The 27,628-nt window shown below is 37.5% G+C and overlaps 2 protein-coding genes across 4 annotated transcripts; both read right to left on the reverse strand.

Moving 5' to 3' along the window:
- Positions 1-13,060: 13,060 nt before the first annotated feature.
- Positions 13,061-16,608, reverse strand: nansa (N-acetylneuraminic acid synthase a). The gene is made up of 6 exons (XM_079264413.1): positions 16,393-16,608; positions 15,404-15,619; positions 15,210-15,309; positions 14,963-15,117; positions 14,121-14,387; positions 13,061-14,019 (listed from the first exon to the last, which is right to left on the reverse strand). Exons 1-6 carry the CDS (start codon positions 16,522-16,524, stop codon positions 13,807-13,809), a joined length of 1,083 nt encoding a protein of 360 aa, XP_079120539.1. The 5' UTR covers positions 16,525-16,608; the 3' UTR covers positions 13,061-13,806.
- Positions 16,609-18,156: 1,548 nt separating this feature from the next.
- clta (clathrin, light chain A) lies at positions 18,157-27,220 on the reverse strand. Of its 3 annotated transcripts, XM_079265105.1 has the most exons (7): positions 26,966-27,220; positions 26,242-26,270; positions 25,140-25,257; positions 24,397-24,508; positions 23,007-23,060; positions 20,658-20,693; positions 18,157-19,348 (listed from the first exon to the last, which is right to left on the reverse strand). In XM_079265105.1, the coding sequence occupies exons 1-7, from the start codon at positions 27,141-27,143 to the stop codon at positions 19,177-19,179; spliced, it is 699 nt and encodes a 232-aa protein (XP_079121231.1). In that variant the 5' UTR covers positions 27,144-27,220; the 3' UTR covers positions 18,157-19,176. The 3 variants fall into 3 exon arrangements, with proteins under 3 accessions (XP_079121231.1, XP_079121232.1, XP_079121233.1); XM_079265106.1 differs by lacking the exon at positions 20,658-20,693; XM_079265107.1 differs by lacking the exons at positions 20,658-20,693; positions 23,007-23,060.
- Between the last annotated feature and the right edge of the window lie 408 nt (positions 27,221-27,628).

Raw genomic sequence — 27,628 nt, forward strand, 5'->3', positions numbered from 1 at the left:
CTGTTTTTTCATTTAATTGAGTTGAAGAAAAAACAAACAAACAAACAAATTGATCCTGGACAAATTAGAGCACTTTTCTGTTGAACGGTGGGACAAAATACCTGTCAACAGGTGCAGAAGTCTGACTAAGAGGAACAGAAAACACCTGACTGTAGCGGAAACAATAAAATATTGTTCAACAAAATATTAGTTTATGAGTGATGTAATATGTAATAAATTATCTTATTTGTTTGCTTAAAATTTTTTTATTTTATTTATTATTACTTTAGTCAATTTCAGCTTATTTTGCAGGCATCTGTTTTTTCCTTCTTTAATGAAAGGGTATGAATAAATATGAGCACAACTGTTCCAGCAAAACAAGGAACATTTTGCTTTTTGGACAATTATTGTCAGGAGTTCCCAAATGCTCTCATAGGATTTATGATTCAGTACAGAGGCAAACAATCGGACAATACAATACAACTTTGATTTTGAACTTTTTAACTCCTCAGCTTCAGCATTTGAATTATAAACTTACAGTATTTAATTAATTTGCAAGATATTGCATGTTTTCTACAGTCATGCTTTGACAAAGCAGGATTGCATTACTGCTTGAGCTAAAGCTCAGTCCAATCAAAATGACTTGGTCACATCATTAAAAAGCTTGATATATTTGTTCTTTGCTGTATGATAAATAACATTTAAAAAAATGTGTCAAATTCATGGTTGATCATTTTCATAAGGCAAAAATGTGAGACTGCTAATTCTTAATAATTCATTATTGTGGTTCAGAACTCATCTGACTATGCAAATCTGCTTTTCACATAATCTTATTTTGAAGTCATTTACATTTATTAAAATATTATTTTAGGAGGAAAAAGTGGATTGGTTGTTTTTCTAGTATTTTTTGGAACTTGACAACTTAAACATATCCCCATTCAATTATTATAGTAAAAGTTAAAAGAGGAACATATAAATATCTATTATTCAATAAGTATTATCTTTGGTGAATTGCAGTACAATGTGAATTACAACCTTCCTAAAAAGTACTGAGAGCAACATTTCTGTTCAAATGACAAAGCTTTCTTTGTGCTGAGAACCTTTAGAGGCGACTCTCCTTTAACTGAAGCTTGGACTTTAGTGAAAGCTCATTAAGAAGCAATTTAATCCCTGAGAAGATATACTTAGATTAGCCTCAGGCCCTGCTTTCTGGTGCCACTGCACAAAGTAAAAAAAGCAAACACCAACTAAATTAACTGTATAAGAAATAATTTGCCCTTTTTTTTTATATACCTCTAAAGCAAACACACTTGAACAAGCTGCAAAAGTCAATTAACAAACACTTTAAATTTTGCCCAATCTTATTGTGCACTAAGATATTAACACTAGTTACTGTAAACAACAATTTTAAAGGTTTTCAAATCTTAAAAATTCTATTTTAAAGCAGCTTTTAATCTTTTAGGACATTAGAGTGAAAAAAAAATAAATTCCTACTTTCATTCTAACTATAACTACCTAGGTTCTCTTACCACACTTGGAAATGTCTCCTTCTGCAGAAAGCAATGGAGCAGGCTGCGGTTCCTCAGATCCTGATATTCTGGGAGAATATTCCAGCAAATTTACTCCCAAAGCAGAACAATCCCAAGTGTCTTACGTTCACTTTGATGGTCCCAACAGTAAATCCTCAGTAGGATTTTTATCTCTGAGCTGAGGAGGAGCTTCAAAACATCAGGTCAGAATGAGCCACTCCCACCCTCCGACTGTTCTTCCCCTCACTGACACTGCCACCTTCCTGGTCCTCCCTTGCTTCATCTGTCTGCACAAGACTGAGGACTGATCTTCTGGCTTCTGTCCTCCCAATACCTTTCACTAGTTATCGCCTTCTTCCCAGATCAAAAGAAACTCACTAGAATTATACAACAAACTTAGAGCTGGGTGGGACTGCTGCTTTACGTGTTATTAGATCATAGCACGCGGTAAAACATTTCTTTGCCATCCCTGTCACTTCATGAAATCAGCTTTTTAATTAGTAAAGTCAAATTTGATATTATATTGTATTCTTGTACATTTTGTTCTGACCAGCATCTACTTCCTGATTGCACTGCTTTAGTTATGAACAGCAAGTTGCTGGAAGTGACGCCACCCAACTGTCTTTCATTTCCTGCTTGTCCGTAATTGGCTCAGTAGACAATCCTGCTTCCACATAGTACAGCAAGATAATGCTGACACTGCTAATTTACACCAGAGGAACCTATACAGACCCTGTGACTTTCAAATAAAATTTTTACTTAAGTAAAAGTGTGAAAGAACTGATTTAAAAAAATACTTAAAGTAAAACAAAGTAAAAGTAATGCAAGTGTGAACAATACCATTAAAAAGGAACGCTTTTGTGGCACCAAAACCTTCAGTACACTCCCCAAAATAACATTTTTCTTAAAGTTATAATAGCTATAATATTATATTAGATTGTTGATACTGAAAAGGTTGGGAAGCACAACAACTTTTCAGCCACATAGATTCTGATAAAAAAAAATAACAAATTTGAGTGCAATGCAAATATTTAAAGAACCTTATATGAGCATTAAGATGTGTTTTGTGGCCTGGATGACATGACTGTAAGCATTGTAATGTTGCAGAGTCCAACTTCTAAAGGTATGTTATCAACAACCTTTATTAGAATATACGTAAACATAAGCTTAGCTCAGTGAGGGCAACAAATTAGCATTAGGAGACAAACAAGAAAATTAAGTAATAATTGATAAGAAGAAAAACAAAACAAAACAATACAATATATATATATATATATATATATATATATATATATATATATATATATATATATATATATATATATATATATATATATATATATATATATACATTCAAAAGTATATATATACAGTCAAAAGTTTAGACACACCTCCTCACTCGGTGGTTTTTCTTCTTTTTTTTTTTCTTTTTTCTTAATTGCAGAGTACAACTAAAAACAATCACAGTGGTTTATAAACCAGAATATGGTTTATATTTTAGATTCTTTCAAGTAACCACCTTTTGCTTTGGTGACAGCTTGGCACACTCATGACATTTTTTCAATCAATTACATAAGGCAGTCACCTGGAATGGTTTTTCATTAACAGGATTACCTTGTCAATATACATATATATATATATATATATATATATATATATATATATATATATATATATATATATATATATATATATATATGTATGCCGGAGAGATGTAGGAGTAAACTACTTTTATTTGTATTTTTAAACTGTAAGGGGTAGAAAACAGATAGTAGAAAGTCATCTGAAAAATAATTACTCCAATAAGAGTAGATACCCAAAATGTCCAATTAGGTGAGGTAATAAAATAGTTGTACTTTGCTACTTGACACCTCTGATGATCAGAATGATTATGAAATTATGAAAAAGCTTTGTACTAAAGGTTAAATCTTTCCAGAGGATACCATCTTGCTATATTAGGCATTAGGCATTCATAAAATTCTTTTATGATTTGTTAAAGGCTGTAACTTTGTAGATGCAACTTCCAGTTCATCACTCCTGCTCTATGAGCCTAAATCAAGAATTAGGAAGTTCTTTGTTTTTTTTTTCTCCCCATTTTTGTTTTTGTCTTGTCCAGCATTTAAGCAAGCAGAATGATTGTCTGCTTTTTGCGTGTTGCTGAGCAAATTTACTTTGCCAAGGGGTGCTTTATAGATATAATGATCACCTTGATTTTCTGAATTCACAATTTATTTTTCTGTTTATTTGTCACAAGTGTTTCCATAAGAGTTTGTATAGTACTACTGGACCAGACCGGAGAGAAAAGAATAAGAATAGAAGGGGAACAAAGAAAGGAAAAGAAAAGATCACATAAATAATATTTTTAGAAAAAGAAAAATAGAAGACAGCAGAGAGAGAATAGGGAGGAGAAAGAGAAAACACCTCTATAGAGAGACAGAGAGAGAGAGAAAGAAAAAAAAACATGCATATATGTCCACATACATACACATACACTACTCACAAAAAGTTAGGGATATTTGGCTTTCAGGTGAAATTTATGGAAAATGCAATATGTTCATGCTACAGTGATATAATATCACAAAAGTAAGACATTTAAGTAGAAGGATGCACTACTGATTTTCTCATCTCAAAAAATTCATTCAACACAAAAGGTAACAACAATGGTAGTTACACCACAACAAAAAATTTGAACGTCTCAATATCTCGTCATGTGCCCTTGAGCATCAATTACAGCTTGACAACGACGTCTCATGCTGTTCACAAGGCAACTTATTGCCTGCTGAGGCATGGCATCCCACTCTTCTTGAAGGGCAGCCCTCAGGTCATTGAGGTTCTGGGGTGCAGGGTTTCGAGCCTCTACACGACGGCTCAGCTGATCCCACAGGTTTTCAATGGGATTCAGGTCTGGAGAGAGTGCAGGCCATTCCATTTGAGGTACACCAGTCTCCAACAGCCGTTCCCTGATGATGCGGCCTCGATGAGCAGGAGCATTGTCGTCCATGAAGATGAAATTAGGCCTGTGCTGTTCATGTAGGGGCCCAATCACTGGATTAATGATGTTATTCAGGTAGTATGGGCTTGTCACTGTACCATTCACAAAGTGTAGGGCAGTTCTGTACCAAGTGGACACCCCTGCCCACACTGTAACACCGCCACCACCATAAGCTCGCCTGGTGACAACAGTGGCTGATGCATAGCGCTCTCCCTGACGTCTCCAACATCGTTGCCGGCCATCATTTCTGCTCAGTGTGAATCGACTTTCATCAGAGAACAGCACTGAGGCCCACTGGTTCCTCGTCCAGCGTAAATGCTCCCTGGCCCATGTAAGACGATGATGCCTGTGCCTGGTGGTGTGGTCAGGTACCCGTGCAGGTCGTCTAGCACGCAGACCACACTGATGGAAACGGTTTCGAATGGTCTGACGTGACACTTGGGTGCCTCTCACCTCTCTTAAACGTGCCTGGAGTTGAGTGGCATTCATCATCTGGTTTCTCAGGGCAGTGTTCACAATGTAGCGGTCATCAGCACGGGATGTGGCCAAAGGACGTCCACTTCTAGGCCTTTCTGTGACTCTTCCAGTCTCTCCATATCTCTGTTGCAACCTGCTGATGACACTCTGTGACACTCCAAGCTCAGTGGCCACTTCTGTCTGAGAACGTCCTGTTTGAAGCATCGCAATGGCAAGGGACTGTTGTTCCATTGTTAGGTGTCGTCTTGGTCTCATGATGTCAAAATGTGAACAGCATGATGAGGACAACTGTTTAAACACCAGCTCTAATTGAACCAGGACATTTATTGGTCAATTCAAGGATCACACACTTGCCGTGATTTTTGCCGTTAAGCTCCTTGTTAGAGAACAGCACCTTGTGCAAAATTTATTGACACATTTAACAGTTGGACATGTGCATTTAAAAGCTTAGAGAAGATCAGATTAAGTTCACCTGTACAGGTTTGAATGCATTTTAGGCTTGTTGTGAAATTTCACCCAAAAGCTGAATATCCCTAACTTTTTGTGAATAGTGTATACATATACATATACATATACATATACATATACATACAAATCCACCTACATACATATATACACACGTACATACACACACACATAAACTCATGTAAGCCAACCACAGATTCATGGTCCCCCTGCGGAAGGACAAAGCCAACAACTGTCAGGAGCACCAGAAACTAGCAAGTTAAATATAAACCAGAAACACAGAAAGTGAATTAACCTGCAGGATGACTCAGTGGCAGTGTCACATGCAGAACATATAGAGTGGGACATGTATGGAGAAGAGTGATCATGCCAATGTGACCCTGCTCACACAAGGCAACAGGCAGGCCAGGAGGACCCCCGAGGCCCGGGTCGCTGGCAGCTTACCCAAAGCTAAAAGAAGCTAAATTATTAGGTGGGAAAAAACAAAAAAGCTGCTATTTCTCTTACTGAAATTTCAACTAGCTAATGAAACCCTAGGTTGAGCTCTAACACTGATTCAGATTGATATTTGTATTCTTTTTAAATGGGCAACTTGTTCCAGTTTTAAACCAGTCACTTTTTGAATGCATGAAGCTGCAAAACTTTGTAAACTCTTGGAAAATCTGTTTAGAAAAAAGGTTGCACCACCAATAACTCTTCTTTTAATTCTCTTTTAGGACACCAGTCAAATTCTCTATATGAATAATTGTTTCCTTTTTTTCCTTGCATAAATATATTATCCTGCAATTCTAAGTCATTCTAGACTCATTTGGTCGTCCCCCCCCCAAAAGGGAAGAAATGAATAAACGATGTGCATTTATCTTATCAGACTTGTGGGGAAAAAGCACCAGTCACAGCAACTTTGAAAATAATTATTGAATTTTTCTACATCGCTTTCAATGCAGCAGATCATACAAAAAAGTGGAGGGATGAGGGATGTTATAATAAGAGGCCTGGGTGTGAAAGCTTGACCTCTGGTATAATAGATTATTGGTTTGCTGCTGGTCTGACTGCATGCACAGACTTTAAAGTCAGATCAGGGTTTACACGTGAGAACTATAAGCCTGAGTAGCCAGAAGGTGAGTGTATAATGCCCTCATTGGTCACATACTGTCTGTGTGTGTGTGTGTGTGTGTGTGTGTGTGTGTGTGTGTGTGTGTGTGTGTGTGTGTGTGTGTGTGTGTGTGTTTGTATGTGTGTATTTAGCAGATTGTAGAAAATATGGTGTGTTATGTTTTGGGAGAAATCCTGACAGGTGAAAAGGAAAATGTAGTACATGTTAAAATATTCAAATATCTCAAAATACTACAAAGTAACTGTGAAACCTATCTTGCCCATAATTAGATGAATAATTAATCTGCTTCACTTCTTTTACAAACATAAACTACAATCCTGTTGAGTAGTTAAAAAGCAGGAGCACTCCCAGTGAGGAGGGTTGTGAATTTTACTTTTATATAACCTTACTTTTTAAAATCCTTTTGATAAAATATTTTATTTCTTTGCTATATCTGTTTGTATATCTATTAGATTTTTTATAGATTTTTTGTATTAAAATGTCAATTACTTTCGTCAATTTAGGGTATTTTTTAAATGTGCTGATTTAATTAAATTTCAGTTGATTAAATCCAAAATTTTAAATGTTAATTAAGTCAGTGGCCCTTAAAAAATTCACAGTTGAGTTATATGAAAAAGCTTTGTTTAAATTCTCTTATTGCATAATGGATGTTTTTTTTGTTGTTGTTTTTTTCTTTTTGTGGTAGTGGAGTGTGTGTGTGTGTGTGTGTGTGTGTGTGTGTGTGTGTGTGTGTGTTTGTGTGTGTGTGTGTGTGTGTGTGTGTGTAGGGGGGGTGTCTATAGGGTCTCTCGCTGTCTTTCTTTCTCCGTCTTTCTCCAGTCTTGCATTTCTTTGCTGAATCAGACCTGTGGGCGTCCAAAATAGCCAGTGTGTTCATATCCGCTTGCTAGCTTGTGACTGTGCATAAAGCAAGACTTAACTGCAATGTCATGCAAATTGTGTGCAGTTTCTCGACATTAGGATGCTGCTGCTGGCAATCAATGTGTCCAGATATGTTCATAATAAATGTCACAGTGCCATCAAACATAGTAGGAATGCAAAGTTTTATGGTCAGAAATGTACGATGCGGGTCCATTTCCACAAACATAAAAAAAATTCTAAATAATATGCCAACATGGTTGAAGAAAAGTTTGTTGAAAGCAAGTTTACCATTGTGTTGAATACTTTTAATTCATTTTTACTATTTGTTTTCTTGAAAAGTATTCCATGCAGCACGCTTCATACTTAGTATGAATAGAAAGCGACATACCCGGATATCTGGCCAGGATGAAACAATTAATGCATTACTCCCGGTTGCAATGGCACCTTTATTTATTTGCAGGTCACTGTGGGACAATGACAAAAATACGTGCCCATACTGGAGAAAAGCTGATTATTTTTCTTAATAGCAGCTGAAACATGCACTCACTTGACCACAGAAAACATGTCCACTGTCTTCAAATTAACCTGAGATGAACATGTGGGGAAAAAAATCCGTGGTGTTTCTGTAAGATTTCCTCCTAGTTTAGAAACTGCTTCAGCTTACATTATCCATTTAGTTCAAATTTTGTTCCATTTCAGAAAAAAATCCCTATTTTCTAGACATGGCGTTGGTATGAAACAGATGCAGAACAAATAAAAACATTTTGTTTCCCTTTTATGTATTTAATGTATTTACTTCATTTCCTCACTGTCATTTCAAGTGGCAAAGCCATGTCCTGAGGTGACACTTGATTTGAGAACGAGGCCTTTGACCTTAGCAATGGATCTGGGTTGTAGCTGCTATATAAGGGCTATGCAATGTCCTGAAAAGGCTAAACTGGTTACATAATTAACCAAGCTAACTTAAACCTCATTCTTGGGAAGCTAAGGTGCATCTCGGGCAGACCTTGAAATTTGTACCAGTAGAAACAACTTTATATGAGTGTTGGTAACATTTTTGATTAATATTCAGAGTATAATTGATTTGGTTATCAACGATATCAAGGTAAATTTCACATAGTTTCAGTTCCTGCAAACACATAATAACCAAACTCCATCAGAGCACATTACAGCTGCAAATTGTCTTAGTTTTTCATGCTACTGCAGTCATATAACCCTTTGAGCTATTTCTTTCAATCTGTTGAAATGATGAGTGGTTGTCTTTGGGTTCAGGCAGTGAAAAAGTCAGAAAAAAAGATGTTCCCTTGTGAAGCTGGGATCAGCAGCAGCAGCTTATTGACCTAAGCTCCTGCTTAAAATAGTTGCTAAGTTATATAGGAGAGAGGGAGGGACCCTATTTCTGTGAGTAGGGATAGCACAGGTAATTAGAGAGATCTATATAATGAGTCTTTATCTCCTCTCAAGAGAACTGGCTGTTCAGTAAGCTCACCCCAAGCACAAATGCACGACTAGAAGGGCACTCAGGGAGCACATGCACAGTGATGGATGATGCACAGTTTTTCATTTGTTAATGTGGCTTGATTCGTGGCTAATTTAAACTGCCCTTTCCTTTGCTCATGCGCCACCTCTTCATCAAATTTATCTGTATTGCATTTGGTAGATTAAATGGGAGGTCTGGCATTACATCTTATTTTTCATTCTTGCATTAACAGCTAAAGAAATTGGACAAACACGATTGATGTTGTCATTCTTATCAATTGATTATGCTTCTGGCTTGAATTACAACTTTATGACATATGTTTACTAACTGCAACTTGCTGCTGTTGTTGATTAAATATATTAAATTGACAAAAGGGAACATAAAGGTTTTTCACCTTCTTTTTTTACTTGACAATAGATCAGTTCATTGGTCCTTAATAACCAGAAATGAATGATGCATAATGGTGGAAATGTATAGAGAGATGAACAATTACCCTATGTGGAAAAAAAAAATGTTTTTTTTTTTAGATCTAAATTGTTTGGACAAAGCAAGGCATAGCTGTTAATGCTTCCTTTCTTTCTGATACGGTATCTGGTGCATCGTCCATGCCAGCAGTGTGGGATAAAAATGGCGACAGTTAGGCCACCCACAGCTCAGTGGCATATGCTGACTCTTCAGTGCATGCCACCAATAATCCACCAACCTAAATCACTTTCCTGCAGCAGACTCTAATAGGATCGTCGGCCACTTTGTTTGTAGACTAATTGTACGCTGGTTGCATTATTTAAAGAACAAGCATGTATGATAAGTCTATGTGTAGCATATGCTGTTTTTAGTTTGCACCAATTAAATATTGATTTTTAATTTACTATTTATTTATTTTATTTTTAGTATGTACCTATTTTGGGTATCCCTCCTTTACTGATTAGGAGACTGACTACATTAGCTTAGCTGCCCTTAGCGATGACATTTGATTAAAAAAATAAATAAATTAAGATAATATAAAGTTTTAAGGCACTGACAACAAAGTTAAATCAGCCCTTGTGGAAAGCACAAGCTGCATATTCACAGTTCACTACAGTTTGTTAGTTTGCGGTGTTCTCCAGGTAAAAATTACTATAAAGACCACTTAACATATTTATCATGTTTCAATTGCCAGTTGATGATGACATCTACATCTTTTTTCTTTTTCTTTTTTTTTGCAAAAGTTATTGTATTATCAGCGTAAAGGCCAAGGAACTGTACTTTTTATCATCTTGGTGATATAAGGCCTTCCCAGAAAAATGTGTATTTTTCACTTGCACTGAAGGACAAATTTGTGCCTGAAGTTACAATGCAGTCAGCAATGGTTATTTCCCTTTCCAAATGTAAAAGATTTATCATTTTCAATGATGGAGAAAGTCGTTCACTTTACATTTCTGTCAGCAGCAGCTGGAATTTTATAAAAAGTGAAAAAAATGTATTTATAGATGAAGCTTGGTCGGACTATGATGCAGATCATGACATTAGTAGCTATAGCGGTGGATCAAACAGCCTCACTGTTGATTTGTTTAAGATGGCTCTACCTTTCACAACCGGCCCACGCTTACACAAAACTAGAGGTCTAATAAAACTCCAAGTTCTTAGTGAGTAAATCTTCTGAACCTCAGAAGCAGAGAGAAGGATTACTCTTGGCAAAGGGTCACACAACAGACCAAAGGACAAATGGTTTCACTGAGAGTTTTATACCTTTTCTTTCTTTATGTAGTAGTCACTCTATCATTTTAATTAGTTAAATTAAAACAAAAATAGAAAAACAGTGATGGCTTAATTCCAAAATCTGACAGCTGACAGGCTGTTTGTTTGTTCAGTTTGATTCAGGTGTGCTAAAGCAGCATCATAATTAACTTGCTGGCTGAGAAGCTCGGTTTTTAATCATACAGCAATGAGACTGATTACTAATCCTTATTAAAAAAAAATCAAATAGAGATTCTGGCGTTTCATAAGCCCTAATTCACGAATGCCCATTCTCACTTAAAGGTTAAACTGAGCTGTGTTAGGTGTCGTAAAGAAATCCAAAGCAAATGTTAAATCCCTTTTCATTCTGTGATGATGATCCTATCCTTGTTAGTTGCTTGGATTTGGATTCATGCCTGGCTGTATCTAAATGCACTCTGTGCCCTGTGTGTAGTGATGTGATCGCCTTACGATCTAAGTAACAACTGTTTTTATGTGCCACAATGCCCTAAATCTGTGTATAATTATCATGAATATAAAGAGAACGGAGGTGAGGTGAGAAACAAGCGTGCAAATAAAAGCTGCAGATAAACCATTAAAGTAGAATGACTGCATTGAGTGTATGCATTATGTCTGCAAGTCAACACAATTACTATTGTCTTGCATAATGTGGCCGCTAGATGGCAGCAGAGGCATACACAAAGAGTTTGATGTAACTGCATCTGTGGATGTTGAATCACTTCAGTCAATAAATTAGACATATTGTTGCTGTTTTGATTATTAAAATGAAACATAACTTATAGGCTGGTATTTGTAGCATTATTTTTATCTTGAAGATTTTTTTTTTATATTTATATTGCTCTTAAGACAATTGAGAAAATCTAGATATCCACCAAATGGGTGGTGGCTCTTATTTCTTGTTAATACGAATAGCTTATCAGCCCATCATAGCACAGGTCTTGCAGAGTTGCCTTTAGTCATGCAGATATGATTTGAACCACTAGCTGAAATTCAAACCCAGCATCACAATGTTAAAGAAAGGGGATTTAAGAGATGCTGAAAACACAGTGGACTGGTGACCTGTCCAGGGTGTTTCCTGACTCTCGCTAAATTATTGCTGGATTAGGTTTCAGCTTTCCCGACAATCCTTAATTACATTAGGCCAATGTTTCTCAATTCCAGTCCTCAGTCCCCCCCTGCCCTGCATGTTTTACAGATGATCCTCCTCTAAAGCACCGGATTCAGATTTTTTTTTATCAAATTCTCTGAAGCCTGTGCACAAGCCCTTTATTTCATTCAGGTGTGTTAAGGTAGGGTTGCATATAAAACATGCAGGACAGGAAGGGCCTGAGGACCGGAACTGAGAAACACTGGACTAAGTAAGGCAGTGTTTCTCAATTCCGGTCCTCAGGCCCACGTGCTCTGCATGTTTTAGACATGAACCGCCTCCAAAGCACCTGAGTCAGATTTTTTATCAAGTTCTCTGCAGCCTGTTAACAAGCCCTTTATTTCATTCAGGTGTGTTAAAGTAGGGTTGCCTATAAAACATGGTGGCTGGCTGCGAGTATCTCAGAAAGTGCTGATTTACTGGGATTTTCATAGAGAATACTCCAAACCACAGAAAATACTCAATGGGAGGAAGTCAGCTGGATAAAAATAAAGAGAAGAATGAGCAGACTGGTTACAGATGACAGAAGGGCAACCATTACCCTTTAGAGGAGTGGTTCCCAACCCTGTGGGCGTCTGAGGCTTTGAACATTCAGAGCTATTGTGACTGATGACCACAAATTGTCACTAAGTAAAAAGGATTTATGTTGTTAATTTAAGTTTGGTGAAGGACTCAGCCAGACGTTTATGACGAGAGTCTCACTTTTGAAAGTATAAAATCAAACATGCTTTCAGCACAAGGTGGGGCATGGCTTTTTAGTAGGTGCATGAAGGGAGTGCTTCAAGGAAAATAGGTTGAGAACCACTTCTTTAGCGTATCATTTAAATGCCAGTCTACCCAAATACTGCTGCTGATCATGTCCATCCCTTTATGACAACAGAGTGTCCATCTCTTAGCAGAATAACGCACGACGTCACAAAGTTGAAACAATCTCTCACTGGTTTCTAGAACATGACAATGAGTTCATTGTACTCCAACAGCCTCCAGACATCAGTCCAACACAGCATCTCTGAGTTGTGGTGGAATGTGACATTCTCATCATGGATGTGAAATTAAAAAAATATCTGCAACAACTGTGTAATGTCATCATGTCAATATGGGCCAAAGTCTTTAAGAAATGTTTCCAACGCTTTGTTAAATCTATGCTACAAAGATTTAAGGCAGTTCTGAAATCAAAAGTGGCCAACACAGTGTAAAACCTGTACAAAGTGTAAATACTGTGCCCATCAAATGAGCATGTCCATGCCTGTGGGATACATAGAGGGACTTCATAGGTGCAAAGAACATCGTCAGCATCTGGCAACATCTTTATTTGGAAGTTTCATTTTTATAGACCAGTCAGATTAATGACAAACATATAAACATTTACGTCTGTGTATTAAGATCTATGATCTTCATATCATGAAGACAAAAAAATGCTTGTGAGTGAAATGAAGCAGCTGGATTAATGAACAAAAAAGATCAGTTGTCATGGACACAAGGTGGTGAGACTTGAAAAGTTTTATAAATCTGGCACAGACACATTTGCTCTTGGAGGTGGTGACATTCTGAAAAGCGGATCAATTGTGACTTTGCCTCCATGTATTAAGTTTGTATTGATTTTTTGCAGGATAGATTTAAAGAGCAGTTACATCTGGTGGTTGTGCAACATCTGGAGGCACTGCATCAGTTGTGATTATAAGATTCAATCAAGCCTCAAAATAAATCTGAGTTTTCCAGAAAAATGATTTTGTTAAGGCCACTTTCTGAACATGTGATCATACTTTGGCTGAGATTAAATAAAGGGGGGAACCATGTATCAGAGATGCTGTGGCACATTGCCGTCTCACCCAACTTTCCAATCACATCAAATTACAGATGATCCATTACTTAGTCGTCAGCGATATCACCCAAAGACAGTGAAATTACCCTCATTACACTTCAAGTGTCATCTCATATTTCATCCAAATCACCCCTTCAGGAATCGTGAATATTTCCACCCATTTTTTTTTTTTCTTTTAGCCAACTTCCAAGTTATTTTTTTAATTAACAGCCTCTGGCTTTCTTGCCATAGCCATCAACCACTTCAGGCGTGACGCTCTCATCCTCCTCCACATCTTCCATCACAGTTTTACCCACAAGCTGGAAGATGTTCTCAGCTGTGACGCCCATGGGCTCGGCCACCTTCACTGCCAACATGTCCAGAGTCAGGGTGGTTCCTTTGGGAATCTTCACCTTGGCCACCACAGACTTCCCCAACTAGAGGCAAAACAATGAGGGAGGAATGGCATTTTATACCTGCTGGAATGTTTGATGTGATAATGAAAACTAGCTGCTGAAGGGAAGAAAGGTCAACCAACCTTATCGTGGCATGGCTTCTCGCAGGGCAGCATCTGTTTGAGACCAGTTCCCAGCGCCCTCTCCACCAGCCGAATGGAGCGGACCAGCTCGGCCAGTTCAGAGGGCTCCAGTGAGGCTGCATGGTCACTCCCTTTCCACGTTTTGTCCAAGGTAACGTGACGCTCAATGACTTTGGCTCCCAGAGCTACAGCTGCCACCGAAATACTGATGCCCGACTCATGGCCAGAATACCCAATGGGAATATCAGGAAATTCCTTCTGGTACTCCTGTAGTCAACATGAGGCACTGCATCAGGTTTTTTGTTTTTTCATTATTAGTTTTTTTTTGTATATTTAATCATTTAGTTTTGACCTGTATAGGTGTATTTCTGTTATTGTCTTATATATATTGATTTAGCTTATTATTCTTTCGTTATGTTTTATTGTTTTCTTGTTTTGTTAAATGTTTTTTTATACATCTTTGTGTTATGCATCTATATCCTGATGATGTAGCTCCCAGGAAAAAACTGCTATGTCAGGAGCTAATGGGGATCTAAATAAACAAAGAAACAAACATGTGAATGTATATGTTGTCATTAATGAAAGACAGAAATTCCTAAGATTAAAGACATAAATGGATTATATAGCATTTTTCTAATCATACCAAAGTCTAAAAAGGCTTTACATTTATACAAACGTGCACAAATACATTTTTAACCCTGCCGGAGAGCCCATCTCCAGGAGAAAGTCCTTCATTATTAAATGTATGAATCACCTGAAACTTTCAAGACTCCAGACCTAATTCATCACAAACTATTTGGTGTCTATGTGTGACAAAGGTTTAAAACAAATATTTTACTTACCGTGATTACTCTGAGGTTTACATCTTCAGGCTCCAGAGGGTAGGCACTGGTACACTGAAGGATGGCAAAGTTTTCATTGTGCTCCTTCACTGTCTTGTAGACCTGACGCATTGTTTCCATTGACTGCATCCCACTGGATACCACCATGGGACGACCTGACACAGACAACAATGAACCAGCATTACACTGTGCATACCATGTGAAGAAATCAAAGTCTGTATTGCAGTCAGTAAGGACTTAATCTGACCTTTCTTGGCGGTTTTCTCCAAATAGGGAAAGTTATTGGTGTCTCCAGAGCCCACTTTGAAGAAAGGCACATTGAGTTCATGGAGAAACTCCACTGCCATCTTATAATGTAAGAAGTTAGAGTTAAACTTCTGACTGAAGCATCATAAATTTTTTTTTAAAAAATATATAAATAAAACAAAGAAAAGTTCTTACTTCATCCATCCCTGAGGCTGTGAAGAAAATTCCCACCTCTGCAGCATATTTCTGCAACTCCTTGTACTGCTCATGGCTGAACTCCAGATGGCGCTTGTGCTCACCATATGTCTTTCCCCAAGAGTTTTTAGTGGTATATGGACGCTCCAAGGCTCGCTTGTTGAATTTGTACTCTAATTCACTCTTCTGGAATTTGGCACAGTCTGCACCACAGTCCTGTGAAAATAGATATAAGAAAATACAGAAACAGGAAAGGAAAAATGAAAGGGATATTGTGAATCACTGCATTTTTGCAAGCTCAATGATAAAGAAGAAGCCTAGAAGTAAATCAGTCCCAAAGGCACGAGAGGTGTAATGTACTTAACGCAATTACTAAGACACTTTTTTTTGTTTTTAAATTGATCTAGTATCTCAAAACATGTTATCTTCTTTACTCCTAAATACAGCAAATGTACAGCATGTCTGAACACACATCTTTTCAACTCAATATTGACAAAATAGTTTCTTTACTGAAGCTGAATACAATGAAAGAGTTGCTACTGCCTAACCACCTGAAAGGATAGAATACTGAAGGAGGTAACAATGGATGAAAAAAAAAAGTTATTATCCTCCCTTTAATGATGTTTTCAGTTCTGATCCTAATTTTGCTATTATTTTGGGATGCTATATTGTGAGATTACTTCTGCTCTGTACTGGCATATCCAACGAGCCAATGTTACAGTTCCCCAATGGTGTTACAGTCTTCTAGGACCATGCATCGATGCTTACAGCTTAGTAAATGAAAACAGGCAGAGATGTAAACCACCTGTGATGTAATATTTTGGAGCAGAAACCTGCATCGTCCTGCCAATTCATTCAAACGAGAAGTTCCACTAAACACAACCCAAAACCTGATGTATTGCAGCAATTACCGCTACCAAAGGCAGGGACGCTTAACATCTAACCATTTCTATGACATACAGAAAATGTTGGAAAGTTTTTAATTTTACCTTTGCCATTTTGATCATTTTCTTCGCTATCTCAATGTCTCCTTGGTGGTTTTGTCCAATTTCAGCAATAATGAAGCACGGATGACCTCCTCCGATCATTCGACCGGGACACAGCTCAAACTTTAAAGGCATTTTGACGGCAGAGAGACGAACAAACGGAGAAACACAAACGACTACAGTTACTCCTTTCACTGGCAAATGAACGAGGCGTGTCGCGACTGGGGTTGAGTGGCCTAACCGGAGCGATTAGGGTGTTGCACATTCAGGATGAGCTTTACTTCCGTCTTTGTAGTCACGTGCTGACGTAGCAGTCTGACTAAAATACAGGCGGAAAAATTGCGGGGTTTGTAATTCATTCATTCATTTTTTTATTAACGCATAGTCCAATTCAGGGTTGCAGGGAAGCGGGTGAGGGGAAAAGGCACACCCTGGACAACAACAATAATAATAATAATAATAATAATAATGATGATGATGATGACGCACTGAGGGCAGAATGAATAGTGTGTAATCGATATTTAGAATGGGTAATTTTCTAATGTAAGTTTACCAAAAATATTGGAAATAGTTTAATACATTCAAAATGTATCAGTTTGTCTATTTCGCAAATTTCTAAAACTGAATGTGGAGGTAGAGATGAAGGTTTTATTTCCTTCTGATTGTTCTTCCACTGAAGAAAATTTCCAGAAGATCTGTTACAACACAACGCATATATAGTCTTTCAGTTGAGAAAAGAGACAACTTTTTTTTAGAGTAACCACAGCCTGTCTGTGATGTGCATCTCTTTATCTCTTGGGCTTATTAAATTAAAAGTGACATAATTGTGGAGCTGACTGGATATTGACAGTAGGTGGGCAGTTTTACTAAAGTTCATTTAAGAGGAAAACTGAAATAACAGAATGATACAATGAGTTGATATCTTGGCTTGAATTGATGTGTCTGTAAAGTGCCCTCAGACGACATTGTTGTGAAATGGTGCTATACAGATAAAGCTGAATTGAATCAGTGTTTAAAAACACACCTACATGTTCAAGGACATTTCCACTGCTGGTTGATGGTCACTGATAAAAAGTTAGGCGCTAGTTACACAGAGATCAGGAGCTCATCAGTTGGGCAAGTTTAACTGGTTTCTCACAAAATGTTCAACAAACTGAAGAGACGCAAACATTGTTCATCACAATGTTCGAGTGAATTTATGGTCACATCTTTTTATCAACCTGGCAGAGCTTTTGCACTTTTTAAGTCTGCACAGGTCGATGTTCCTGGCATTTTATGTACTACAGTTGTGTTTTTGTACACCGATAGTCTACTTTCAAACCTCCCACTCTGCAGGGATTGCAGGATGGTTTTGACTTTAATTACTTTAGAATGTTCTGAATATATATGTGGGGAAAAAAAGCCCACTTGTTTGATTTATGTGATCCTTAACGCAGTACTGATGCAAAATTACATAATTATTCTTCAGTTTTGGAGTAGGAATACTTACCAAACTTACAGCTTTTCTCCACTTTGATGTTGATCCTATAAGCTTCTGAATGTCAACATGAGCTTTTTCTCTCTGTTTAAATGACTTGGAGCAAGGCAGTTGAAGTCATGCGCCGGCTTTCCACGTTGTTACTGTGCCTCCTTGTGGACAAATATTTGGATGAACACACCAGTAACACAAAAAAACTCATCTTTTCAAGATATAAACGCACCACCTTCAACATAAAAAAAAAAAAAAAATCCTTTAACTATTCTGCTTAAGGACGACAAGACAGCAAATCTCATTTACTTTTTTTACTGATATTGAAATCAAATGGACAATGAACACACATGGTCAAGCTGGCTAGGATCTATTTCTCATTAAAACCACAACTGTCTTAATTTCAGTGACATAATATTTTATATACTGTATATATATTGCCTTCTGTATATGTACATAGGTACACGCATAGAGTACATACACACACTGTTGAGATTTTAAACAGGTGAAATACCTTGTAATCACTACACTTTGTTCAGTTTTGAATGCAGAGGGAGAGGCATTGAAAAGAAAATGCATAGATTGAAAATTATAACATGCCACAAGCAGGCACTACACACAGTTCAAAGTACACACATTGAATCTGAAGTTTGGTCCTTAGAAAAGAAAAGGGAAAACCTTTTGATAGGTTTTCAGAAGGAGAACATGAAGTGATATGTTGGAGGGCAAAATGTGAATAATACCACTAGACTTTAAACTCTCGAAGGCTGACAAGATGAAGAGACACAAGACAGCATATATGAATGATGTTGTTTGGGAGAGGCATATAAGCAGGATGTAGTGTAGCTGAAGGCCCAAACAATCATCATCCCTTCCCTTTTAGTGTCCCAACTCGCCACCCTTACAGTATAATGCAGATCATAAGACCTGGTGCAAATCTACCTGGTCTTGATCTTAGTTTCTTAAACAAGGGCAAAACATTAGAAGGTCTTGGTTGGTCTGCTGAAAAGGCGCGCACAGACAAATCTTTCAGGGAGGAGAAATGTCAAGCAGGTACATCGAGACTAATCTACAGCCCTGCCAGGAAGAGAAAGAAGAGGATAAAGGACCACTGGCTATTTCCTTCCACTGGGAGTGGTGGTGGTGGTGGTGGTGGTGGGGGGGGGATTAACAGGGCAGTTCGTGGCAAGTAGACATGGACAAAAGGGATGAAAGTCCCTTGTCCTCAAAATACAAATGGTGTGATCACGGTTGCTGGGCTGGTGTCTGCGGTGGAAAAAAGGATGATATGGAATGCTGCTCATAGCCACCGTTGGTGCCTAGCGGACCAGCGGGGACTGCTTCAGTGAGATGAGGACGGAGCGCATGCGGGACACATCTTTGGCCTGCTTGCTGGATTTGGGGTTGAAGTCGCAGAGCTTCGCCACCCGCTCCCACTCTGTGCCAGGGTTGCTCTCATCCAGATCTGAAATCATGGCTTCCTCAGCCGCTCTACACGTAACAGAGGATAGGACATGGAATAGAGAGTAGTCAATGGAGGAAGAAGTAAAACACAAATACACAGAAACAGCCATGAGAAAGTCCTCTGCTGAGCATTTAACACAGATTTGGGTTCTTCATCTGTTCTGACTTACAACTCTGTCAAAACTAATCTTTCAATAGCTTTTAGCCAGGTTGGACTTCTAGCTCAGCAGAGTCTACCTCAGGTCAGGGCAGTCCTATCACTGCACAGAGACAAAGCACCTTGTCTTTACATCCACAAAGAAATAATCTGCTTCAGTACTGGCAGCATGCCACCAACTCTATGTATGTGAAAACTACAGTCAACTGCTTTTTTTTTTTAAAAACATGACACACATGACACTGAACAAACAATCTGTAGAAAAAAAAAAAAAAACTTAGGTTGAAAAAAAACAAAACTTATGGTCTAATAAGCACTTTTGGTTGGTTAAAAATGCAGTTCTGTACAGAACTGGGGGGGTAGAGTTGCCAACACCCTTACAGCTAAGCTTGCCTCGTGCTTGTTTTCCTAAACAAGTATAAAGGACAAGAAGCTCATCCATATACTTGTCTTGATTAAAAAAGGGAACAATAAAGGCAAGTTCTGTGTTTTTAACCAAGCCCAAAGAACTGGAAGCACTACTGGGCTTTAGCCATGCATTTTGCTGTGGCAGAAGAGCAGGCTTCACACTTGTAGCAAAGAATGAATTTTCTGCTATTTGATGTGTCAGTGTGGGAAGGGAAAAAAAAACAAAACAAAAACTGACATCTTTCAGTGAAGATTTTTTATAAAACAAAAACTAAACAACACAAAGATGACTACAAAAAAAACCAAAACACCTAAAATATTTTACAAAGATTAAAAAAAAAGATAAAATGTATCAATACTATCATCAAACAGCCATATTAAGATGCAAACCATAGATGTTATGTCCTTATCACATCCACCCACAGAAAAAGTACCACTGTCATACTTATCTATTTACACATTTCAGTGTTTCTAGTGTCCACTCTGCCTCTTAAATATAAACTACAACACAAAACACAAAGCAAAACATGGGACGAAAAGCTAATGAACATTCACTGTCACAACCAAGTGCAAATACACAAACAGCTAAGAGGACGATAACATCACAAAAGGAAGATTACACCTAAAATCCTACATAGGCAGTGGTTCTAACTGACAGGCAAGTGAACTAGTACACACACACACGCACACACACAGTCACAAATCTGCATTGATCCCCTGCCAAAAATATAAAGTGTTTGAAGGTTCTGGGGTTTCATTTTTTTACTTAACTGGTCTAGGCGGTAGCAAGGATGGTTAATGTGTGTGCTTTAAAGGTGCATAGGAAAAGAAAACAGGGAGAAACAGTTTCACAAGTCAGAATTCAGAAGTGAGAGGGGGAGAGAATGAAATAAAAGACAGCAAAAATGAGCCAGTTGCAGATGTTGAAAGCCAGCATGCAAAAGCAACATTCTCCCCCCCCCCCCCCCTTTTTTGAAAATCAAGTGTGTGCAGCCTTTGGTTTGATTATTTTATTTGCAAATAAATGTGACCAACAATCACTTTTGTCGGATATTTCTAGAATGAAAATCAAGCATTAATCCTGCTGTCACGCCTTCACTTTAGTGTGACGTTTAAAACAAGTCACGTCCACATAGTCTTTTTGAACTTTTCTCATGTCTTGTTAGCTTGCCAGAAAAGCTGAAAGGAAGACAAGTGGAATGATTCAGCCATGTCCCCGTCCAACAGAAAGAATAACTACACAGCAAAACCAAAGGCTGCACAAAGCTATTGGTCAGCTAGCTGAGCATATTAGCATGTCTTCCTATAAGACAGCAGTAGCTACAGAGCAGCTTAAGAAAACAAAGCAGGAAAACACGTTTGAAGCAGTTGAGTATTTGTGGGATGATCACCAGCAATAAAACGTGGCAAACAAGAACAGACAACGGGGAAAGTTTAAGGAGAATCTTATTCTATCAGAAGTGACAACACCAAGATTTTACACCACCCACTTTTTAGGTGTTTGGTCTTGTATTGCAATGAATCGCATGCCAAATCACATGAAAAATTGTACATATCAATGAGCTGCATGGAGCTCAAAAGACAAAATTACAGTCAAAGTATTAATTTCTGCCCCTGATATGTCATCCCTTTTAGCTTTGGCAAATAAACCAAATTTATTCACAACTGCTTCAAACAGATCTATTAGCATACTACATCTAAAATTCTTTGAGTCAATTGAGAAAACATCATTCATAAAAAGCTTGAAAAACACTTTCTAAAAATGTACCCAGTCAATACAAGCATATATTAATAGTTGGACATACACAATTTGTATCTGACTAGATGACAAAGAGAAAACATGGAAAAAAGTGAAATAAAAGGAATGAACACAAGCAGTTCTAAAACAATGAAAATGATTTCATAGGATCTGACTGAGGATTTTGTAAGTTAGAAGTAGACCGACAGTGGATGTTTACATGCAGATACGACAGGTTCAGAGAAATCATTATTTCGAGACCATTGCAAAGTAGAAAAGGTAAATTCTTAATTTTGACTAATTGAACTCAAAAGAGAGTTTATATCCTGATGAATGATCTGCATCATACAGGGGACAAAAGCCCCAGAAAACTGCATTTGCTTTCCTTAAAACTACTGTTCCATTAGATTTCATTTGAAGCTATGCTCACTAAATCAAACAGATGTCATCTTTGCATTTGGAGAGGAAAATCATGCTAACACACCAAGTCAAAGGAAAAGAAAAATCTGATAAACTAATAATACTATCTGAGTTTGTGGTCACTTTATGCACAATATATGCAGTAGTGAAAAGATTTCATTACATGAACTGGTGTTTACAGTGTGCGGTTGGACTGTAGAGTAAGAGATAACTTAACTGGTAAATAACGTAACATCTGTATCATTTTTTTCCTCTCATCCATAATGTATTGTGACAAAGAATAGACAATGTTTTGGTGTTTTATATATCAGAGCATTGCTGCAAGACAAAAGTACATGAAAAGATTACATATTAAACCAGCTGCTCCTGCATTAAGCCTGGAACTGGAAGCATTTAACCCTCTTTTAGAACCTGCTGGCAGAACCATTAACAGGATTTTTTTCCCCCCTTTTTGTTTAATTTTTTTTTTCCCCATTGGTGTGGAGAACTATTATAGGAAAAAAGATTTTAAATCTAAATGTAAACATAAACCGTTTAAAGTTTGCAGTCTGTTTAGCGTTGAAAGATTGCAGAGACTTCATTGACTATCTGCATGACTGGTGACTACTACGCCACTGGTGAACCTGTTTTCACCATTAAGCCGTTTCTAAAACCCTCTTATCAGCCAAATGAAAGAATCGGTCTACCTCTGGGAGAATTTCATGCACTTGTTCATTCTAATGAAAAATTCTGACAAGCATCTCGTCACATGACATGCAGACACGTGAGGTTAAAATGATAGCAGTTGTCTATGAGAAATAATTAAAAACTACAAAATGGCAGGCTGTTAAAAAAGATGAAGGTAAGACATGGCAACAGTAATGAAAAACTAATCCGCTAACTAATGAGATGAATATGGTGTCAGTGATTGATAACAATGAAGTCAAGAAAAAGGCAGGAGGATGTTAGTTGAAGCAACATACACATAACCAATGAGCTCAGAGAAGGGCTGCTTGTAGAAGTCTTCGTCCAGAACCCTGAACAAACATCCGCCCAACGACAGAGCAGCAATAAGACAGGAGAGAAGAGAGAAAGCAGTAAAAGGAGAGAGGATGGAAACACAAGTGTTATCAGTTACCACACCAACAAAAGCTCAGTCTATACGTCTACAGGTTTTCAAAGGGGCTTCAAAATGAGTGTGCACAAGTCTAACAGAGTCAAGGAGGTTTTTTTTTTTCCTTCATTCAAGCACAAAAAAAACAATAGTTTAGAGGAAGGATGACTGAGATAACAGGACAGTTAAATTGTCCATTTTCTAAACTAATAAAATGATCATTATCCAGTATGGTGCTGCTTCATGTAGAAAGTACAAAGCAGCACACCCGTCAACCTTGAATAAAGTGCTGGAGTACCATCATAGGAAAGAAAAAGGAAAACAGAAAGGTTTTAGACATAAAAGCAGTCAAAAATAGACAATGCAAATAATTGATAGTTGGATTTTAAATCAAATTCAGGAATCTAAATTTACATTGTGTATCTTAAACATGAATACAAAATAAACGGCTATATGTCCTAAGAAAACTGATCCAATTTAAAGAGCAAAGGTCTTAAGTTGAGAAATTATGTCTAACCAGGAATACTCACGGTAACCATGCTTAAAAATGACCAAACACGTATCAAAGGTCAGATGTAGGTGTTGATACTGGGACTCAAAGTCTGATTCACACCATTTTCAAATTGGTTTAAAAAAAAAAAAAAAAAAAAAATTAAAAAAAATTAAAAAAGCCCCAAGCACCCATAGTAAAACTCAATCATAATATATATATGTCCTATAAAAAGGTTTAATAATAAAAAATAATAAAGAAGTAGCACATTTTAAGTTTGTAAAATGCTAGTTCCAATCCATGTGTCATTCAGTGTTTCCCAGGTTATGCTTGAGGTGTATTTGTGCAACAATCTCTCAAATAATCTCTGTACTTTTGTCTCAAACTGGGTAAGGGTACAGTTAATATTTTTCACAAAAACATGTGAACATCTGAAATTTTTAAATTTTCTTATTTAATCAGGTGTTTATAGGTGTACGCTTCAGGACTCAGCAGCTTTTTGCAGATTACGACTACTACCACTTTTACTCTGAAAACAAATACTTGCTACACAGAAAGGTGGGCAGGTCGACATCAGCGGTTTATGTGCTGGTGAAACACTTTCACATGCCAAAGTGATTTAGACCTAATCAGAAACCTTTAGAATGTTTACATATATAATCTAATAAAGAGGGATTAAATAGTTGTTAATAATAAAATCTTGAAAAGTATGCACTTCCCCAGTATATTTGTTTGTTGCTTTGTTTCCATCCTGACAAGACACCAGTACCTGTTATTGGTTTTAGTTTTCTCCAGCTGCTCGTTCTGCCTGGCATGCCACTCCTCCAGCTCCACCTTGGCCTTCTCCTTCCACTCAGACTCCTGCTTGCGGGAGTTTGCATCTGCAGAGGGAGATGATGAAAGACAGGCAAACAGTAAACAAATGAGAAATCATAAACAAGTAACGAGACAAATATATTTCTCATATACATTTATTGCTATAGTCAATATCAGTAGTCAAGCAGTGCAGTTCAGTCAGCAAAAGAATGAAAATGCAATAACACAGGCAGTGGAGGAGGGAAGGAGGAGTTAACCTTGTGGTGTTCATGGTATTATCTGATTCTGTTTGAAGCACTTGTTATGTTTATCTTTATTCTCTGAAACAGCTGATACAACCCAAAGAGTTTAAGTGGGTGGAAAACAGACTTCTGCTATTATTCTTGATTTTTCTCAGTGTCTTTTTCAGGAATTAAGTTTTAATCATCCAGCAAACACATCCGAGTCAGGAAACCAGTCAACTTCCACTCAAGTTTTTGGAACAAGTGAAAGAAAGTGAGAAATTGAATTGTGATGGATTATTGATTACTGTATTTAGGTCAAAGTGTAAGAAACAAAAAACAATAATAACTGCTTGGTTGGAATCTATTACCTATCATAGATATACACTTGACATGTCTGAGAGGACATTGGTCCGCCATCTTTTCCCTACTTAAAAAAAAAAAAAAAAAAAAGGACATTCCACTCTGTACAAACCTAACACCTCCAGCCTCTCTCGTTGCTCCTCTCTCCATTTGCGGAGACTTTCAGGTTCAGCCTGCAGTCGATCTGCATTGGAAATTGCTGCATAGGCATCTGATGGACCGTTACTTTCCTAAACAAAACAAACAAAAAAACAACAACAAAAGAACAAGTCAAGTAACTCTTATTTCACTTAAGCATGTATTTCAGTAGCATTTACTAAGAAGTTGTAATCTTGACGTATTCAGTGACTCCTCTTTAACTATCACCTGAAAATTGCATGTAAAATCAGCTCTTTGTCATCTTTAAATACACATGCAGTACATTTGTCCTTAAGAGGGAACTTCTTTCACTGCTCGAAGTCCTGACAGTGCAACAGGAAGAAATGTTGCAATGACAGCACAGGAAAAAGGAAGTTGGAGTCACCAGCAAGCCAGCAATTCAACCCTATTTTTCCATGCTTGGACAGAAATTTCACACATTACATCTAGTAATGCTTTGCACAATATAAATGTAAAAACACCAATCAGGTTAATCAAAATTTACTGAAAAAGTGCTTATGTTGCTGAGCTTTGGGTTCCTTTCACAATAAATTTTCTGCTGACATTTTGGATGTGCTCATTTCATTTTACCTCCAACTCAAGTCATTTGAACTTTCTATTATAACAGCTGGATTCCTGGAAACAAGAAAGTAGCGGTCGGTGACATTGTGGCTTTGCTGAGCTGAACAATTACAAGTTTATTGTCCAGAATGACTTTAATCATAACTGATTTAGGGAATAAATACAAAAAAAAAAGTTTGCATGTCAACAAAAGGGATCACAGCTTGTCATTCACTCCAGGTGATTTATAAACCAGAACACTGAGACAACAAACTATTTTTCCAAGCTGACAATGTTGTTTTTCCCCCCAGTTGTATTCAAAATAAATACATCACTATAGCAGTATAGTTTAGTAAAATGCTATAACAATAGCATCACAAATCAGATAATCATTTGTGTAGTCTGCTGCAACAGAAAAGACAAGGCTAAATCTTAAAAATGACAAATGAGATAGACGAAATGTTATGATTCTTCAATAAAATATCATCTAATGAAAATAATGTAAAGAGTCTTACCCCGTGGAAATCTCCATTGATAGCACCATCTACAAAACGATTAAAGACAACATGGGTTAGAAATCAGGCAAAGACGAACAGAGAAAACAGCAATAATTTCTAAAAATAAATAAATAAATAAAATGTATTTAATGCAGTCACTCTATGTCGAAGATCATCGCATTATGCCAAGTGTGACAGGTCAGCATTTCTAGCTAGGAACTGCTAACCCATAGAGATACAAGAAGAAATAAGTCATCCGTGGCCAAAAGTTGTTAAATTGCATGGATTTTCGTGTCTGTGTTTACAATTAGCTCGTGAATCACCAGCTTGTGGACACCAGTAACCAAGCTGGACTGAAGGCAAAATGAATGACACAGTAAAGAGATGTTATCATAAAGCTTCACTAATTTAAGCGTCGTTAGGAAATGGTGTGATCATTAAACAAGATGTTTGAGGAATCATTCTGGCTTTTTTTTTTTTTTTTTTTTGAACATGTCAATAACTTAATTCTGGAAATCGTCTTAACAGGGTAATGTTAACTAAACCCGACAGTCTGATAAATCTGCTAGCACAGCTAGCATTAGCTAAAAACGCACCAACTTCGGTGTCACATTACCGTTCTTGTTCGGACAACATCCATCATTTAGCGCCTTACATACATCCTCCCAAATGAATAATAACTGTTCGGACAGAATAACAGAGAAGATGCAAACATTATTTGCTCTACACAGCAGTTTCTCACCGTTTGAGTCTCCCAGCGACGAGGGCACCTCTCCACTGTCCAGGATGCTGAAGCCCTCGTCGTTTTCAATCCCCGCGATTTCGCTCTCTTGCTGGGCCAAAAAGGCAGCAGCAGGATCCTCATCCGAGCCGACGCCGTTTCCAGCGGCGGGCGCGTTCAGCATGTCAAAATCATCCATGGTGGATTTTTTAAAAGAAGGGTATGAGAAACAGGGAGCAGGTGTAGCTATCCACGGAATACGATCAGCTCAATGGGAAGAAGGGCGAAAGGAAAAAAAATAGCGAAGCGGAAGTTGGATAGCAGCCAATCAAAAACCAGGGTGTTTAATGATTGTATTTATAACCAATCATATAACAGCTGCTTAAAGCATAGACCAATAGGATCTTTGGATTTTTGCACACGGGTCCCATGACCTGCTACGTGTAGTGCAACTGTCAGAGCTGTAAAAAGATCCGCAGTCTCGGTATCTTAAAGGCAAAATTTACAAGATGAACGTTTGACTTGTGTAAAATACAAATATAAATCATATTTAACTGTCTGTACAGTCCAAATATAAAAATGTTAACTTTGCTTACAAAAGCAGTTCCTCTATCTGTAGGGTCTAAGGAAGGTTTTTTTTCTTTTAGTCTGGGGCCACCAGTCCTTAGTTGCCAGGTCCATCCC

Source organism: Telmatherina bonti, assembly GCF_933228915.1.
Source record: "Telmatherina bonti genome assembly, chromosome: 3".
Taxonomy (NCBI): Eukaryota; Metazoa; Chordata; class Actinopteri; order Atheriniformes; family Telmatherinidae; genus Telmatherina; species Telmatherina bonti.